Here is a 19,769-nt window from a genome sequence, read left to right on the forward strand (position 1 = left end):
TCTAGATAAGGTTCTAAGCCCAAAAAAGGCAAAAATAAAAGAAATTGGGATCTTTATTTTCAAAGTGAGCTTAGTGCTGAAAAGTGTCAACTGCCACATTGGAGCATGAATAGGGCCACGTTGTCACAATGCTGCCCTGCCACCGACAACTTGAATAACAAGCACAACTAGATCTTAATGAAGGTTGGCCGGCTCTGGCCCATGTAAAGGAAGCTGCCTCCAAACAAGGTAAAACTGATAAACTGCAAAGTCGAGAAGCTGAGAATATCTAGGGCATGTGAAAAAATGGTACATATGGTTTTCTGTAGCTATACCTGGAGTGGAAAGTTGAAAAACCAACACTCTGAAACATTGATTTGGAAAATGTGAAAGTCCAGAAGAAATCCCAGGTAAAGAATAACATAAATTTAAATGGAATCTTTCCTACAAAATTAAGCTACCATAATTTGATTGTGGGTATTTTGGTTTCCTCAAAGAACAATATTATAAATTTACAGCTTACTTTTAGGATTTTTATATTCAAGACTTACATTTTCATCTCTGACCTTCAGAATAGGTAAGAGTTTCAACATTAAGCCAAAACAAAATTACTTGCTACTCTCATTCAACTGCTCCTAGATCTGACTGAATGCTTTCTACCATGAGGATGAAAGGCATTTAACTATTGTTTCTCAGGTCTAAGGTGTCCCTTGAAGATCTAGATACAAATAGAGGCAAGATATACTCATCTTTTTGTTAGTGTTTCACCAGATTGACACACTGAAACACTTCTTTAAAAATGAGAAAACAGAATAACCCAACCAAAGCTAACAATGCAAAAACAGAGTATTCAGTATTACAGAATCCTTCAAATGTTCATTTAGAAAATTGCATAAAGGGAAGAATTATGTAATTTTCAAATTAGTAACACTGTTTATAACAGTAGTCTTCACATTTGTGTTTCAAGTATTTTAACAACATGGAAGTTTATATTTAGGTACAGATTGTATTTCATCATCAAGGTCACAAACTGTAAGTTTGAAGAAGTATGTGGGCTCTATCCAACATTTTTTGAAGGAAAAAAAATCAGTGCCCAAGAGTAAATTCAGCCCTGGCCCAAAATGTCTTCTGTCTTTGCCTTGCTAGCAGCAAGGATAAGAAGATGCCTTTTTAAAACTCTCTCCCACATCTCAACTATCCTAGACTCCTACAATATTTTTTTGGCCAAATGCAGACTTCACGTGTAGAGGTAGTATAGTATACGAGGAGTTAGACACCTAAGTTCTAATTCTGGCTCTGCCATTAACTAGCAGCATGACTAAGGTAAATTACTCACTCTAAGTTCCTTGGTTCGAAAATGGAAGTAGCATCTGTACATAAGTAAAACGTTGTCATGAGGAAAAGAGCTAATATATACAAAGCATTTAGAGCACAGTAAGTATTGGGTTGGCCAAAAAGTTCGTTTGGGTTTTTCTGTAAGATGTTACGGAAAAACCCAAACAAACTTTTTGGCCAACCCAATACCTTACTCAATAAGTGTTAGTTGGTGTTAAAATAATTTATTATTATTATTCCTAGTAAATTGTATCTTGTCACTCTTAGCCCAACATTCCCTTATGCCAAGATCTTTTCCATCCTGATTTAGTCAATGCAGTAGTTATCCCCCTGTTTCTTCCCATCCATAAATTCAGTCATCTGCCACGGGGCTTCCCTGGTGGCGCAGTGGTTAAGAATCGCCTGCCAGTGCAGGGGACATGGGTTCGATCCCTCGTCTGGGAAGATTCCACATGTGGCGGAGCAACTAAGCCTGTGCGCCACAACTACTGAGCCTGAGCTCTAGAGCCCGCAAGTCACAACTACTGAAGCCCACGTGCCTACAGCCTGTGCTCTGCAACAAAGAGAAGCCACCATAATGAGAAGCCCGCACACTGCAACGAAGAGTAGCCTCTGCTCGCTGCAACTAGAGAAAGCCTGCGTGCAGCAACGAAGACTCAACACAGCCAAAAATAAATAAATAAATTTATAACATAATCTGTGATTGTCGTAGAAGCTGCTTTCCCCCAAGCTGAGCAGAGCCTGCTAGCAAACCTGCAATGTAACATCAATAACACCCCTTTGCAAAAGAAGAATCACTAGCAACTGGATAAAGCCTCACATCGTTATTGGAAGGAAAGGTGGTAAAATATTTACATAAACATTTTTATTTTTCAGAAGAGAAATGAAGCCTTAGCGGTATCTTTCTGTGACAGCAACATTTTGGTCCTTTAATTTCTCAACTTATAAGCAACAGTAAACTTATCTCTTAAATTCTAGAAGGAATTTAAGAAAAAACAATAAACACACATAAATATATTCTATGCTCTGAGGAAGAACAGTATTATTTAAATATATGGAATTAATATTATTTACCCAAAGAGACCATGTTCATGCTGAGCAGCATAAATACTGGCTTTCATTGGAATTCCTGCTTTCTAGGTGGGAAAATTCACATAATGGTGCAAATATGAATCTACAATATCTATACATTCAAAATAATCTTAAGAAAATTTCCAAGATTATATGATACTAAGGAAATTATCCAATAAATATAATCTTTTTCCCACATTCTGCCTGCCTCATGCATTCATTCCCAAGATTCAGAAAAAATTTCTTTAAACAAGGTTTTTGACAAAACACTCCTATTAAGAACAAAAGCATCATTCTACCTTTTTACATTTTTGCCATTAAACTCTCCCCAAACAAGGATGTGAAGAATCAATTTCTGCATCATTGGCTATACTCTTAAAAACACGGTGTTTTCTTATTTAGCTTACCGGAATCGGTGTTTACCAAAACACCCAAAGGGTCTGAATTTGCCTCGGGTGTACTTTCAGGCTTTGAATCACACAAGGGATTGCCTGACTCAATGGCTGCTCTCTGTCCAGCACGACCATTTTTCCATTTGTGACGTTTGCCAGGACTTCTGATTTTTGCCATCTGTGAATGTCTGGCCATCCCCTTCATCTTGCTGGAGTAAGAAAAATGCAATTCTTAATATAAAAGGCACTGACCTTTCAAGAAAAATTTGAAAAAGATTACTGAATGCAAAAGAAACTTAGCCGTCAAATAAATCACCTGTCACCTAGTACATTAAAGAGACCAGAAAAAAATAAATTCAATGACTTCCAAAGTAGAACTTTAAAAGGATAACATACCACAATATACCATACTTTATCAATTCTAAATTGCACATTTCCTCCCATAATGTAATCCCTCTGAAACTGGGCTATGTTGTACAATCAACAGCAAGTGAATTTAATTGGCAGCATTCTTTCATTCCTATTATACATTAAGATAAAATGTTCCTTAGACTTTACAAAGTGCATTAACTCTTATCTTGTTAATTGTAAGTAGTCTTAAAGTTTCTGATGCTTTTACAAATATGCTACCTCGTTTCTTGTTTAAACTTCATGGTAACTCCTTGAAATAGATTAGACAGGTATTATTCTCTTCACATTACAGGAGGATAAACTTAAAGATCATAGACCAAGCACAATTTCACAGCTAGCTCAGATCAAGCGCCCTCTCAAACCACAGCAATTACTACTCTTAGGAGGAAAACAAATACTTATGTGAGCACATGCTTATGTAAACTATGCATAGGAAAACAAAGACCATTTTAAAAAAAAGGTTCATTACGTATACTCTCAATGGACAATAAAACACAGTAAGAAAATAATACCAAGGCACATAATAATCAAATTGCTCAAAGCTAGTGAAAAAGAGAAAATCTTAAAAGCAGCCAGAGATAAAAGGTATTTTATATAGAGGAACAAAATGATGACAGCAGATTTCTCTTGGAAACAATGCAAATAAGAAAACAATGGGGCAACATCTTTAAAGTACTATAAAATTTTTAGAAAACTGTTAAGCTAGAATTATGTATCTAGCAAAAATCTTTCCAATAGGAAGGTAAAATAAAGATCTTTTCAGACACACAAAGCTGAAAGAAGTCATCTCCAGCAGACCCTCACTATAAGAAATGTTATAGGAAGTCTTTTAGGCAAAAGGAAAATGGTATCAGATGGAAAGATGGATCTACGCTAAAGAACGAAGAGTGCCACGAATAGTAACTATATAGGCATCCCAACCATCAGCTAACCAACCCCCAGCTGTGACTAAGCCTTGTCAAGATCACCAAATAACCCCCAGCTGACCCCAGATATCTGAGCAGTTAAGACTATCATATGGAGAGAAAAAAAAAAAAGACACCTATTAAGGGTAAAAAGGCAAGCCACAAATTGTAAGACTATATATATCTGCGCTACCTATACTCTATGCAAAAAAGGATTTGTATCCAAGTAAATAACTCCTACTAATCAAGAAAAGCAACCCAATTAATAAGTGGTCAATAGCATTTGTGTTTGTTTTTGTTTAATTTGTGGACAAAGACTTCTAGACAGGGGCAAAAATAAATCCTCTTTTGCAACCCAGAACTCATTGTTCAGTATGAGTTTTGATACAGGTAAGAAGGAACATGATACCTAAAAGAGAATCAAGTGCTGGGGGTGCACTGATAAACATAAAGATTGCTTCCAGGACTATAGAGCTGATAATTTCCCTCATATCTTAAGCTTTTAAATTATCAGCTGTATTGATTTAGTACTCTAATTTTAATGTTGACATGAAACAAAGATGGCTTCTTTTTTTAAGCTTTTATTTTGAACACAGTGTCTGGATTTTAAAAACGTATTGGCAGATCCCAATGATCTGTACTGTTCTAGGGTGTGATGGCTTAGGAGTGAATATGATTTGAACCTAACACATTTTTAGAGGATGTCAAATTCAGAACCAAGCAGATCCATCTCCTGACCCTAAACACTGTCCTAAAGCAAATCGCTTGAGGAAACTGGATCCCAAAGATTACAGGTGTGGAATTTTGAAGTGTGTCCATATTCCACTGGAGATCAAAGAAGCCCAACTAAAAGAATTGTGGGCTAACATGACAACTTCTTTTTGAAGGGCTATTTTATCTTGAAGATTATGAGTTTGGAGGAACTAAGGTGATTGGCAGTGGAAAGAATCAGAATACATGAAATTCCTTAAAAATTTATTGACTTAAATAATTTTGTCTATGCTACACATAATTTAAAAAAAACCCTTTTAAAAAAAAAAGTGGTCTAAGACTTGAACTGGCACTTCACAAGAGAATATCAACATGACGGATAAGCATATAAAAAGATGTCCAACATCGTTAGTCATGAGGGAAATGGTATAACATGAGGAAAAGATATAACAATACTATGCATTGACCAGGACACACAGCAATTAGATGCAGAGTCAGTAGGAGTATAAATTAGTACAAGTGTTTTGGAAAACTGTTTGACTGTATCTATTACAACTAAATATCTAGTATGACCTAGTGTGTGTGTGTGTGTGTGTGTGTGTGTGTGTGTGTGTGTGTGTGTGTGTGTGTGTGTGTGTGTGTGGTCAATGTAAACAAGAAACAAGTACTTATGTCCACGAAAGACACTTAAAAGAATGTTCATAGCAGCTTTATTCATAAAAGCCCAAATTGGAAACAACCCAAATGACCAATAGTAGAATGAATATGTAGTCTCACACTTAAGTTCTATATAGCAATAAGAATGGATTTACAGCTATACACAACAATACGGATGAATCTCACAAGATAATTTTGAGCCACAGAAACTACACACTAAAGAAGACACATCAATACTATATGATTCCACTTATACAAGGTTCTAAGAACAGGAAAAATAAATCTATGATGATAGAAATCAGAAAGGAGGTTACCTTTGTGGGGAGGCATGGAACTAAGGAGGGCCTAAGAGAGAAAGCTTTGTGAGGTAAAGACGTTGTACATATTATTAATGTGTGGAAGTTACATGGGTATGTAGGTATGTGAATGTATATAAATTCATTCAGCTGTACACTTCAGTACAAAACAAAATGGAAAAAATTCTATGAAGGTGAGGCATTGGGGAAAACGGGATGTCTCATATACTGCTGGTGGGAGAGTAAACTACAATAGCTTCTATGATAGGCATTTGGCAGTTAGCTATCAATATTATAAATACACATGTCTTTTGACTCAGCAAAACCACTTCTAGGAGTCCATGCTCAGAAATATCTGCACATGTGTAAAATGTATGTACAGGGCAATAATGGCAACTTTTTATTAGTAAAAGACTGGTGAAAACTTAAATGTCTGTCAGTAGAGAATTGTTTTTTTTTTTAAAAAAAAGACCCTGTGGGATATTCTTATGCTTCTTACACACCCTCAGAGAATGAGGAGTCTTGTTTATATGTCAACACAGGACAATCTCCAAGTATATTATTTGGCTAAAAAAAGCAAGATGTACAATAGTATCAAAAAAGGAAAAAAAAGACTATTATCTATGTGCTATATAAAGATGAAATATCTCTAGAAAGATAAAATGGGTTGCCTCTGGGAAGGAGAACCGTTTAGCTAGGAGACAAAGACAGAAAAGACTTGTTACTGTAAATCATTTTGAAAACCACATAAATATAGGGTACTACTTATTTTAAAATATAATTTTAAAATTTTTAAGTAAAAAAGTTACAAAAGCAAAGATTTCAGAATTGAAAGTATAGAGGTTTTAGGATTTGGGTGTATGCTCTTTTTTATTATTTATAAGTACATACATTCATTTAAAATAAGCATTGAGTGTACAAGCAATTTTAAGGAACTTACCCATACTGTGTCGTTGTCAACACTGCTCCTCGCTTTTCCTTTTCAATTTTTAACTTTTTCTTCCTTTCAATATTAGCCAGAGTTGGGTAATTTCTAGAGAACAATAAAAGTCCATTATAAAAGGGCTTTTAGAGTAAATTTTAATTATGCAATCAAGCAATTGCTGCATTTAACAATTTTTGTTTAATGACTAATACAGTAAATTGATAAAAACTTTTAATTCCTTCTAGAATTTTTTTAAGGGTGAAAAAGTAGACTCTAACAATGCTACTCAAAGTGTATACCAGCTGCCAGTCCAAACTCTGCTACCAGTCTGTTACCAAGTAAGGAGCTTACAATAGAATTTAAATCAAATACATCATATAATGTGCTGAAACTGATATACAGTTCATTTATTTGGCACATACCCGTAAATACTATAAGAAAAAATGTATTTTCTTATGCATCTACTTATGCAAATACATACTAGGAGGTATATCCAAAGTTACCAAAATGAGGAAGAGACAGTTCTTAAAAAAAAAAGCTACAGTCTACCAGGAAGGTTAAGAAAAGCATGGTTATTTCTAAAGACTAGTTAAAACAAAAGACAAAATATAATAAGCACCCTAAGGAGTATAAGGGAGGGTAGGAAGGAAAGATCATATCTAGATGGAGAAATCCACAAAGAAAGGAACATGAAAGACACTGGTCTTAAATGGTGTTAACAGACAAAAATCTGATGGAAAAGCGTCAGCATGTGCTTTTTTTTTTTTTTTGGCCGCGCCACATGGCCTGTGGGATCAACCAGGGATCGAACCCATGCCCCATGCAGTGGAAGCACAGAGTCTTAACCACTGGACTGCCAGGGACCTTTTTTTTTTTTTTTTTTTTTGGTCAGAGTGTTCTAAGCAAACAATGCAGACAAACCAAGGCCTCAGAAAGTGTGAGAGAATGGCAAGTGGTTCATTCTTAAAGAAATAGTTACAGGCAATCAGACCAGAAAGGGAGGCTGGGGCCCAAATGTGCCTCGAATGCCAGACGAGAAAGCTTATTTTTAATTCAGTGGTGTTGGGGAGCCACTGAAAGTTATGAACAGGGAAAGATATGAACAAGGCAGTGAAAAAAATTAAATCTGACAGCAGCGTGCAAGATGAATTGCTCTGACAAAGCTTTCTTTGTTCCTTAGCACAGCTGTGTGGTGATGGAGGCACCAAACTTTGGTGGTGAGAGGAACAGATCCGAGGAGCATAAAAAGCACGAAAGGAGGGGAACACAGACAGCCCTCTACCACTCAGCCTGGCTGCTCATTAGAGTAAATTTCGAGAAACATCAACACATCACATTCTGCCATCATTTCGAGGACACTGTCTCTACCCCCTTCTTTTTTTAACATCTGCATCACGGACTGGGATAGCACAGACAATAGAAGCCCATGGGCTGGGCACACTGGAAGATAAGAATAGAAATGACATTGAGTAAGTGGTGAAGTAAGCAGAAAAAGAAGGCAATGAATTTCAGTGAGGACAGTGCAATGCAATCTATCCAGCCAAGAAAAATAAACTCTACAAATAAAAGATGATTAATGTGCAAGTTATAAATAAACATAAGAGGAAAAGATCAAGGTCACAGGAGATAAAAATCTGACAGGCAGTCAGCACCACACGAGTACAGTTTTGGAAAGCAAACATAATCTAAGGTGATATGAAATGGACTCTGGCACAGGTACAAGTGTGAAATCATCCCCTCATGACACTCAAAGGTGATCAGAAACTCTCAGGGCACTGCCATCCAGTTTTGTACTTCTAAACTGAAAAGGAATGTTAAGGAAAAATAAAACTTGGAGGGGATTCAAAAGAGACTCAAAGCTGATTAACAGGATGAAAAAAGAAAACCTCTGACGAAAGATGAAAGGAACTGGAACTATTTGCAGCCTTTAAAAGAGGAAGAGAAGTGACAAAAAATGGTCTTACAGAGAAGATGGCAGCCAGCTGTTCTCAATCTGAAGACAAACTACACAGAAGAAGAAATGATGAGGAAAAGGTGATGACTTTCACAGGCACCACAGTGTCTAGACGTGTAACTCACAGCTAATCAACACTCTTCACACCTCTGAAATTCACTTATTCTTACTTATTCTTAAAAATGTTAAAGAAACACAAAATGTGTTTCTTTAACATTTTTCTTCTGAGTGTTACAGACCAACCCTTAACATGTTGGGCCATATGCTAAGCATAAAGACTTGGTCCTACAGTGTTTCATGTATAAGCAATGAGCTATGTAAATGCTTCTCAATGATAAGGAATATAAACAGTTTGTTACAGCAAGTGGATTTTAGGTGAGATATAAGAAAGAATTCCTTAAATGAGACATCAAGAATGTTGTGGAAACTCCTTTGGTGGAAGTCTTTTAAAACAGCTCACTTTTTCTTTCTGGCTGACTAAAGTATCACTTTCCTAAAGGTAGGGGATCTTTATATCCCTTCCAAAGTTATAAGATTCTATTTTTCAGTGCTTAAATTAATAAAATTTTCTTGCAAAAGTTATACCATTCTTATTTACATAGAACCTAGAGACTAAAAACTAGGGAAAACAAGGGTACCAGAGAGCAAATTATCCCCCCAAATGGGAAACCAGAAACACAAGACCTAGTTATACATACAACAATAATCAGAAGCCCCTTCCAGCAACATACTAGTGAGATACAAGAATCAGGAAAAGTCTGGATCTTTGATAAAGGACACAGTTCAGGTTTCTAAAGTACGCAAATCCAGAGAAAACTGTTGAAAAAAATCACAAATTGTCTTACATTGCACAATACATACCAATAAAATTTAGTCCAATACCTCCTGGTAGAGAATGGATGTTATAAAGCTATAAAGACTGTGACAAGTGGTATTTTCACAGTTGGTTTCTCTATTTTTATCTGCTAAAATCACTTTTCTCCCTACTTCCATCTTTTCCCAACACCCCAAAAGGAACTGGCCCTGAAACCGTATGCTCTTTATCTTGCTCTCTTCTCCCTCTTTCATTTCTTGCCCCCTCTTTGTCTTCCCCTTGCCTGAGCCTTAAGCCTCCAGTGACAATCCTTAAGCCCCAGAGTCAATAAATTGGCAACACGGAACCAACCATTATCTTAGCACATCTCATTCTGGTTACCTTTCTCTTTCCTTAGCCACAAATCACCACCCACTCCTTGGCTTTTCCCTTAAGCCTCTTCTGTAGAAAAACACAATCCCTCTTTATTCTCCCTGAATCACGGCTACTTCAACACTACTGCATTTTTATTTAAAAGTCTTTCCAAGCTTCAAAAGGATGTAGTATTCTTTAGGAGCACAGCCCCTCTGCTGGAATTCTGAAAGAACTGGGGACACAGCAGTAAAGTGTTTCCTCAGAGCCATGGTAACCGCAGTATTAAAATAAATGACACAACTACTCCACCTAGTGGACTCCCAATCTGCCGTGAAATATGTTTCAATGCCTCTAAAATAGAGCTTTGGGAAACGAACCTCTACCACTCATTTTTCCTAATGCCAAATCATACAGCATTTGTACCCGACAGGACAGGAATTAAGAAAGAATCACTACGGGTTTTTTTGGCTAGGGTTTCTTTTTTTGCAGGTTATTAGGGGAAAGGCTTAAAGTTCTTAATTAAACACAACTATGGATGTTTGTCAGAACTATGCATTAAAAAAGAATAAACATCACCTTCAAATAAATTGGGGGGGGGAGGGGTGGCACGACCCCTCTCACAAGAAGCCTTGCAAAACGAACCGATTGCCCTGCCTTCCAAAGACGCCAGCTGCCCCTTGACCAGACCGTTATCCCCACACAGCAACAATTAACGCTTCAGTTGCCTGTGCTCTCATGGCCACCTATGGGTATTCTTCCTACGCCTCCCACTACAGTGAGGGTCTTAAAGGCAAGAGTCTACTCCTATCTCTTCTCAGTAACCTTGGCCATATATAAAACAATCTTTGCCTTTTCAAATACTGAATGTTCACCTCTAATTTCAAGCTAAACTCTTGTCAGGAAGTTATTCAAAGCTATAATGTACATCAACATAAATTCAAAGGTGGCTGAGATTTCTCGATTACATTACAAAACCAAACTAGTCTTCTACCAGGGACTTTATAGAAACACGTACTACCTAAGCTAGTTTGCATCTTCAAATGTTAATATTCCTTAAGTTTCTCTAGCCAGTGGAATTTTTTCCTTTAAAGCGCTTGTTGCACAAAACCACAAGCTGGCAGAGTTCACGTTCAAATGGGGAAAGCTACTGTAGAAAGTAATACATTCAAATACAGATCAATTTGGTTTGTCTTGGTGATGATCTGTTCTATGTGGTGAGAATTTATTGTTCAAAACCACAGCAATTTAAGTACCATTAGTTATATTACTGAACTCCAACTACAGTTATTAATCAGATCAACATTGCCCAATTTCTTTAACAATGACAAAGGTATAGTTTAAAACATAAATTAAAAATATGAATCTCAGCAAGATTTCTCCAACCACTTACTTGTATATACCAAAATAGAATTACACCCATAATAAAAATATTTTCAAGCCCCATTTACATATATCAACATTTATAAGCATCCCTTCTACCTATGGCCCCATGGGATATAAACAGTCACACAAACCATGGTTCTTACATTTCTAAAGCTTGTAATTTATTTTTTTTAAAAAGACACATAAGCAAAACAGTTCATCAATAGGACCATAATGAGGGGCAACTACACTAAGGAGGCAGAGGGGATACCACATTCAAAGAGGGACAAGATATCCCTCTAGGCAGATAAGGAAAAATACTCCCAAAATTTCAGTCTGGCAGGATTTCAGTTGGACTAAAGCAGTGAGCAGAACTTCAAGGATGGAGAAGGGAGGATTTTCTGGAAGCAGCATGATCAAAACTGAGGTTAAAAGTTCAAAAAATTGTTTGGGATATGAAAAAGAAAAAAACCAAGTCTGGCTGGAACAAAGAACTCCTATAAGCAAGTAATGTGGGATTAATCAGGAAAGATGTGTTAAGCCCACATTACAGTACCCTGACTGTCAGTTCTAAGGTGCTGTTTTCACTGGCATTTTAGCTGGCTAAAATAAAATCAGTTTAACAAATTTATTTTTAAATTTTATTCTACATAGTCACCTATGTAACTAAGAAATACATGCATACTAGCATCTCATTTTCATTTTGCATGAAAAAAAACAAACACAAACAGAATAGCCTAACCTCATTGGTCAAAGTCAATTCCTTAAGTGTGATCAACACTGCTGAGCATTCCCCTGCAGAGTGTACTTCAACTGTGTGGTTTTCTTGAACAACACTTAGCAACTGAGCCAGAGCTGAGATTTTGCCAGGTGGGTGTAACGAAGGGCAATGGGATGAGGCAGCTGAGCTGCTGAGAGTGGTGGAAGTGACTTAAACTTGGCAGAGAAGCAAAGACGGAAGGGGAATGAGAGAAAAAGAAGGTAAAGGGCGTAAGAGGTGGGAGGCCTCAACTAGTCCGGGACCAGGTACAGGTGACAGTGAGACAGTTGGATGGAATGAAAGTTATGACCAAAGAGGAGTAAGCCCAACTTCAAAATTTCTGGGGCAGAAAGTCCAGAAGATAAGATCCACAGGGTGGCCATGAAAGTAAGTGGCAGAAACTGCATGGAGGTAAAGGACACTGGAAATCGGAAGGTAAAAAGGTGCCAGATGAAACTCTTTATTGTAAGCTGTGAGTCTCAAAAAGTCAGCAGAATTCAAAGGATATACACTTCTGTTGGACCATCTATATATATGCCAAGGGCAGGGTGGCAAAGGCAACTGCAATCCGTCTTGTTAAGAATCACGGGGGAGGGACTTCCCTGGTGGTCCAGGGGTTGAGAGTCCACCTTCCAATGCAGGGGATGTGGGTTCGATCCCTGGTCAGGGAACTAAGATCCCACATGCTGCGGGGCAACTAAGCCTGCACGCCGCAACTACTGAGCCTGTGCACTTTAGAGCCCACACGCCACAACTAGAGAGCCCACGTGCTCCAACTACTGAGCCTGTGAGCTCTAAAGCCCATGCACCACAACTAGAGAGAAGCCCGCATGCAGCAACAAAGAGCCTGCGCTCCGCAACAGAAGATCCCATATGCCACAACGAATATCCTGCTGCCGCAACTAAGACCCAACGCAGCCAAATAAATAAATAAATATTAAAAAATAAAAAAAATCATGGGGGAGGCTGTCAGAGCTGCAGAGAGGTGTGGAGACAGATGGCAGGAAACTCCAAGAAGAAGGGCCAAGGAGCAATCATCTGGAATCCACGTCAAGGGGGCCCTACAGGTCACAAAATCAGTCACTTTTTGTTCTTGTTTTATTTGACCTTTCCACAGCAATCTGCACTGATAATCACATCTTCCTTCTTGAAATCCTCCCCTCTACTGGCTTCCACGACAGGTCATATTCTGAGTTTTCTTCTACTTCTCTGGCTCTTGCTCAGCAGGCTTGTTGGTTTTAACTCCCTTTTAGGCTATCTTCCCTTTCCACTCTACCCTCTCTCTGTGGGGAGTATCTTCTGCATTCATGGTTTCATGATTTTAAAATATCTATCTCCAGCCAGTCTGGTCTGAGTCCCAGTGCTTACACAACATCTTCAAATAGTTCTCTCAGAATCTCCTCATACTCAACGATGTCCTAAATCAACACCTCCAAACCTGATTCTCTTCCAGGGTTCCCTGTCTGAGTAACAGGCACCACCTTTCACAAAGGTGCTTTCACAGAGGAACCTGGACATCTCCTCAAAACCTCTTTCCTCCTCAACCTCACAACTGTCCAATTACCAAACAGTGCCCATTTTTATGTTCTATATCCACCGAGTTCTCTCTGTCCCCACAACTGCCATCTTTCAAAAAAGCTTCTATCATCTCTTACCTATATTCAAGTTCCTATACTCATGCCAATCTGTCTGTGCACTAGCCCCTGCCTTCCCTTATTTCTTCCTAATTAGGTCTAAGTTCAGCTCAACTGCCCTTTGTCAAGGAACACCCCACTCCTCCAGACTAGATGAGGTCCTTCCTCTTATATGCTGAGGAGGGTAGAGTGGAGGATTGTGGGAGAGTAAAACAGTTAGAGACATAGTAGAACAGAATCACTGAAGCTGGCTACCATTAATTTAATAGTGGGTCCAATTTTCCCAGTTTATATAATGACTTAATTTAAACACTCGTTAGATATAAAAGAACCAAAGTTGGTTAATCAGGAACTCATTTCAGAACTTCCCTATTGCCTTAAGTGAACTCAAAACTTGAGAGATTAAACAGCTTACTTAGTTAACTTCTCAGTTGCTTTATAATCATTGCTGACTAGCAGCCATCATCATTCTCCTCAGAAGAATTAAACATATACAACAGCGGCTGGCACCACTGAGCTGCAACAACTTCCAACTGACCAAAGTCAGGGCAAAGTACCAGGGAAAAACCTTTGCAGGTAGGCAATTTCCAATCCATCTAGCAGGAAATAATCTTCAATACTGTCATCACCAGCTCTTTAAAAACTATCAGGAAGTGGAGCTAACTCTTCTTGTTTGATTATTCCTCTGTGCAAAATAGTAAGAAAAAGATACACCCAACAGATAAAAAACAAACAAAACAAGAACCCAGAGTGAAGTGGAGTCATGAGAAGAAAAAAATTGTACCTGTAAAGAAGCCACCTAGAGGCAAGGAGCTTTATATGAACTTCTTCGAATTCTTCACTAAGTCAAATCACGTCACGGTCCCAACTCCTTTGACTTCTAAGTTTGACCATGCAATTGGCTAAGGCTCTTTATCAATGCCAAGACTGGTTCTTCCCATACTGCACCATTTAACAGTAATTCAGTCCACAAATATTTATTCTCCACATACTAAATCCCAGGTACTATGCAAAGTGCAGCAGAATCAAAAATGTCTAAGACTAGGGCCACCTATAATATAACGCAACAAACGCTATTGTGTTTCTATTAATAAGCTATGTATTCACACAGGAAGTAGTGAATAATGCTTTAGGGGAGGTTGGTCTGTGGGCTGGCAGCCAATCCACACACTTACGTCAGGGTATAAATCAGCTATGTCCCTAAGCAAAATATATTTAGTTCAGCTGAACATTTTCTTCTTACCAAGACTTTCTCAATGAAGGAAGTAAGGTATAGATTTATATTCTGGTACAAGTTCCTTATCTTGTTACAGACTAGCACTCTGGCAGCACTGAGATAGAGGAAATGAAGAAGAAGAAGAGAATGACCAATCAGGTGACACTTAAGAGAGGTCTTGGGACTTCCCTGGTGGCCCAGTGGGTAAGACTGTGCACTCCCAATGCTGGGGGCCTGGGTTCAATCCCTGGTCGGGGAACTAGATCCTGCATGTATGCGGCAACTAAGAAGAAGTCTGTATGCTGCGACTAAGATCCAGCGCAGCCAAAATAAATAAATAAATAAATACATGTTAAAAAAAAAAAAACAAAAACACAGGTCTTACAAGATAAATAAGATTCTGCCAGGAGATAAAGAGGAAAAGGCATTCTAGTATACCCTACTCCTGGTGGCCTAGATTCTTACCCTAGATTCTTACATTTGTTAGCCAAGGATGCTCTTAAAATTCTATTAAATCCACTGAGTCCATGTTGACTGCTGACTGGCTGGACCCAGGTTTACTTGCTTAAGAATTAAATTCCTCTGATTGTCCTTCAACCTCATCCAACTCTTTACAGAGTATTAACAATGGATAGTTACATACACATTTACTGAATTCTATTTGTTCTCGGTTGGTTCTAAATCTTTATCTTTATGCTGGTTTTCCTCAGAATTACCTTTCAAGCTTTAAAGGGCAGTAACTAACTCTCTCACATAACAGTGCAACATTTCACACAGTTCTTCATATACACACATACAGGGGCTTTAAGCTGAAAACTTTAAGTTGAACGAAGTACAACTTTAACCTGCTGGTTAAAAGTTTTTAAGCATCTTTTTTGACCTTTGAAGGTAACTCTTCCTATCTCAGGCTCTCCTCATTTTTTAATTCCAGAAAAACAGCTATTGACTTAAAAGTGCTGCTGACCATCCTAATAGCTCTGACTTGGTCTTCTGTTTCAGGCTGAGGTATCCTGGTCCTATCCTGAGACAACAGCATCCTCATGGGATTTTTCATTGGTAGATTCTAGCTAGACATCTATTAAGCTTTCTTCCCTAATAAGTATAAAGCTACAAGTCACATGGTAAGGCTCAAATTTCTCAGACTTTAATTACAGGAAAACATTTCTCATCTTTTTATGGATAAGGGCAGGCCCGTGTGTATCTTGTCACTGCTGTACTCCCTCTGCCTAGCACATCCCAATCATTCAACAACTTTTTTAAAGTAATCAAAACAATAAACATAGCAAAGCATTATACATTTTTTTTTAAATAGCACCCACCCATCACTGCCTCAGTATTGGAACATTTAACAGAGGGGGCATGTAGTGGCTCCCCTCAAAGAGCAACATCCCAGTATGACATCAGTTATTTATGAAGAGTTCCTATTCGGTCTACCAAAAGCTACATTCAAATAGCCTCATATAATATAGCTTACAGTCCTATTCCCTAGTACCAACATTATAATGGAATGCAATGAATCAAAACTGCAATAATAAAAGCTGTGTGTTTATCATACGTCAAGTAATGATACTCCCTAAGTCACTATATACCAATTCTGAAGAATGACAAAATTAGGACTGGTCATTTTCCATTGAATATCTGCAACATTATAAAAGACCAAATTTCCATGGGTGGGCCTAAACCAACATGGTGGAGTAGAAGGACGTGCTCTCACTCCCTCTTGCGAGAACACCAGAATCACAACTAGCTGCTGGACAGTCATAGACAGGAGGACACTGGAACTCACCAAAAAAGATACCCCACATCCAAAGACAAAGAAGAAGCCACAATGAGACAGTAGGAGGGGCGCAATCACAGTAAAATCAAATCCCATAACTGCTGGGTGGGTGGCTCACAGACTGGAGAACACTTATACCACAGAAGTCCACCCACTGGAGTGAAGGTTCTGAGCCCCACGTCAGGCTTCCCAACCTGGGGGTCTGGCAACAGGAGGAGAAATTCCTAGAGAATCAGACTTTGAAGGCTAGTGGGATTTGACAGCAGGACTTTGACAGGACTGGGGGAAACAGAGACTCCACTCTTGGAGGGCACACACAAAGGAGTGTGCACATCGGGACCCAGGGGAAGGAGCAGTGACCCCAGGGGAGACTGAACCCGACCTACCTGCTAGTGTTGGAGGGTCTCCTGCAGAGGCGGGGGGTGGCTGTGGCTCACCGTGGGGACAAGGACACTGGCAGCAGAAGTTCTGGGAAGTACTCCTTGGCGTGAGCCCTCCCAGAGTCCACCATTAGCCCCACCAAAGAGCCCAGGTAGGCTCCAGTGCTGGGTTGCCTCAGGCCAAACAACCAACAGGGAGGAAACTCAGTCCTAACAATCAGCAGTCAAGCGGATTAAAGTTTTACTGAGCTCTGCCCACCAGGGCAACAGCCAGCTCTACCCACCACCAATAATCTCCCATCAGGAAACTTGCAAAAGCCTCGTAGATGGCCTCATCCACCAGCGGGCAGACAGCAGAAGCAAGAAGAACTACAATCCTGCAGACTGTGAAACAAACACCACATTCACAGAAAGATAGACAAGATGAAAAGGCAGAGGGCTATGTACCAGATGAAGGAACAAGATAAAACCCCAGAAAAACAACTAAATAAAGTGGAGATAGGCAACCTTCCAGAAAAAGAATTCAGAATAATGATAGTGAAGATGATCCAGGACCTCAGAAAAAGAATGGAGGCAAAGATCGAGAAGATGCAAGAAATGTTTAACAAAGATCTAGAAGAATTAAAGAACAAGCAAACAGAGATGAACAATACAATAACTGAAATGAAAACTACACTAGAAGGAATCAATAGCAGAATAACTGAGGCAGAAGAACGGATAAGTGACCTGGAAGACAGAATGGTGGAATTCACTGCCGTGGAACAGAATAAAGAAAAAAGAATGAAGAGAAATGAAGACAGCCTAAGAGACCTCTGGGACAACATTAAACGCAACAACATTCTCATTATAGGGGTCCCAGAAGGAGAAGAGAGAGAGAAAGGACCTGAGAAAATATTTGAAGAGATTATAGTCGAAAACTTCCCTAACGTGGGAAAGGAAATAGCCACCGAAGTCCAGGAAGCACAGCGACTCCCATACAGGATAAACCCAAGGAGAAACATGCCAAGACACATAGTAATCAAACTGGCAAAAATTAAAGACAAAGAAAAATTATTGAAAGCAGCAAGGGAAAAATGACAAATAACATACAAGGGAACTCCCATAAGGTTAACAGCTGACTTCTCAGCAGAAACTCTACAAGCCATAAGGGAGTGGCACGATATACTTAAAGTGACGAAAGGGAAGAACCTACAACCAAGATTACTCTACCTGGCAAGGATCTCATTCAGATTCGAGGGAGAAATCAAAAGCTTTACAGACAAGCAAAAGCTAAGAGAATTCAGCACCACCAAACCAGCTTTACAACAAATGCTAAAGGAACTTCTCTAAGTGGGAAACACAAGAGAAGAAAAAGGACCTACAAAAACAAACCCAAAACAATTAAGAATATGGTGATAGGAACATACATATTGATAATTACCTTAAGCGTGAATGGATTAAATGTTCCAACCAAAAGACACAGGATTGCTGAATGGATACAAAAACAAGACCCATATATATGCTGTCTACAAGAGACCCACTTCAGACCTAGGGACACATACAGACTGAAAGTGAGGGGATGGAAAAAGATATTCCATGCAAACGGAAATCAAAAGAAAGCTGCAGTAGCAATACTCATACTACATAAAATAGATTTTAAAATAAAGAATGTTAAAACAGACAAGGAAGGACACTACATAATGATCAAGGGATCATTCCAAGAAGAAGATATAAAAATTATAAATATATATGCACCCAACATAGGAGAACCTCAATACGTAAGGCAACTGCTAACAGCTATAAAAGAGGAAATCGACAGTAACACAATAATAGTGGGGGATGTTAACACCTCACTTACACCAATGGACAGATCATCCAAAATGAAAATAAACAAGGAAAGAGAAGCTTTAAATGACACAATAGACCAGATAGATTCAATTGATATTTATAGGACATTCCATCCAAAAACAGCAGATTACACTTTCTTCTCAAGTGCGCATGGAACATTCTCCAGGATCGATCACATCTTGGGTCACAGATCAAGCCTCAGTAAATTTAAGAAAATTGAAATCATATCAAGCATCTTTTCTGACCACAACGCTATGAGATTAGAAATGAATTACAGGGAAAAAAACGTAAAAAAGACAAACACATGGAGGCTAAACAATACGTTACTAAATAACCAAGAGATCACTGAAGAAATCAAAGAGGAAATCAAAAAATACCTAGAGACAAATGACAATGAAAACGCAACGATCCAAAACTTACGGGATGCAGCAAAAGCAGTTCTAAGAGGGAAGTTTATAGCTATACAAGCCTACCTCAAGAAACAAGAAACATCTCAAATAAACAATCTAACCTTACACTTAAAGGAACTAGAGAAAGAAGAACAAACAAAACCCAAAGTTAGCAGAAGGAAAGAAATCATAAAGATCAGAGGAGAAATAAATGAGATAGAAACAAAGAAAACAATAGCAAAGATCAATAAAACTAAAAGCTGGTTCTTTGAGAAGATAAACAAAATTGATAAACCATTAGCCAGACTCATCAAGAAAAAGAGGGCAAGGACTCAAATCAATAAAATTAGAAATTAAAAAGGAGAAGTTACAACAGACACCGCAGAAATACAAAGCATCCTAAGAGACTACTACAAGCAACTCTGCCAATAAAATGGACAACCTGGAAGAAATGGGCAAATTCTTAGAAAGGTATTAACCTTCCAAGACTGAACCAGGAAGAAACAGAAAATATGAACAGACCAATCACAAGTAATGAAATTGAAACTGTGATAAAAAATCTTCCAACAAACAAAAGTGCAGGACCAGATGGCTTCACAGGTGAATTCTATCAGACATTT

At 38.5% G+C, this 19,769-nt stretch overlaps 1 protein-coding gene across 1 annotated transcript in view; it reads right to left on the reverse strand.

The window, feature by feature from the left end:
* NUFIP1 (nuclear FMR1 interacting protein 1) overlaps nucleotides 1-19,769 on the reverse strand; it is a 46,250-nt gene that overhangs the window by 17,720 nt on the left and 8,761 nt on the right. Inside the window, exons 6-7 of the mRNA XM_082435396.1 lie at nucleotides 6,698-6,790; nucleotides 2,793-2,986 (exon numbers count right to left, since the gene is read on the reverse strand). Of these exons, the coding sequence (XP_082291522.1) occupies nucleotides 2,793-2,986; nucleotides 6,698-6,790 (287 nt within the window). The remainder of the gene's footprint in view (nucleotides 1-2,792; nucleotides 2,987-6,697; nucleotides 6,791-19,769) is intronic.

Source organism: Balaenoptera physalus (genome assembly GCF_965194825.1).
Source record: "Balaenoptera physalus genome assembly, chromosome: 18".
NCBI classification, from domain to species: Eukaryota; Metazoa; Chordata; class Mammalia; order Artiodactyla; family Balaenopteridae; genus Balaenoptera; species Balaenoptera physalus.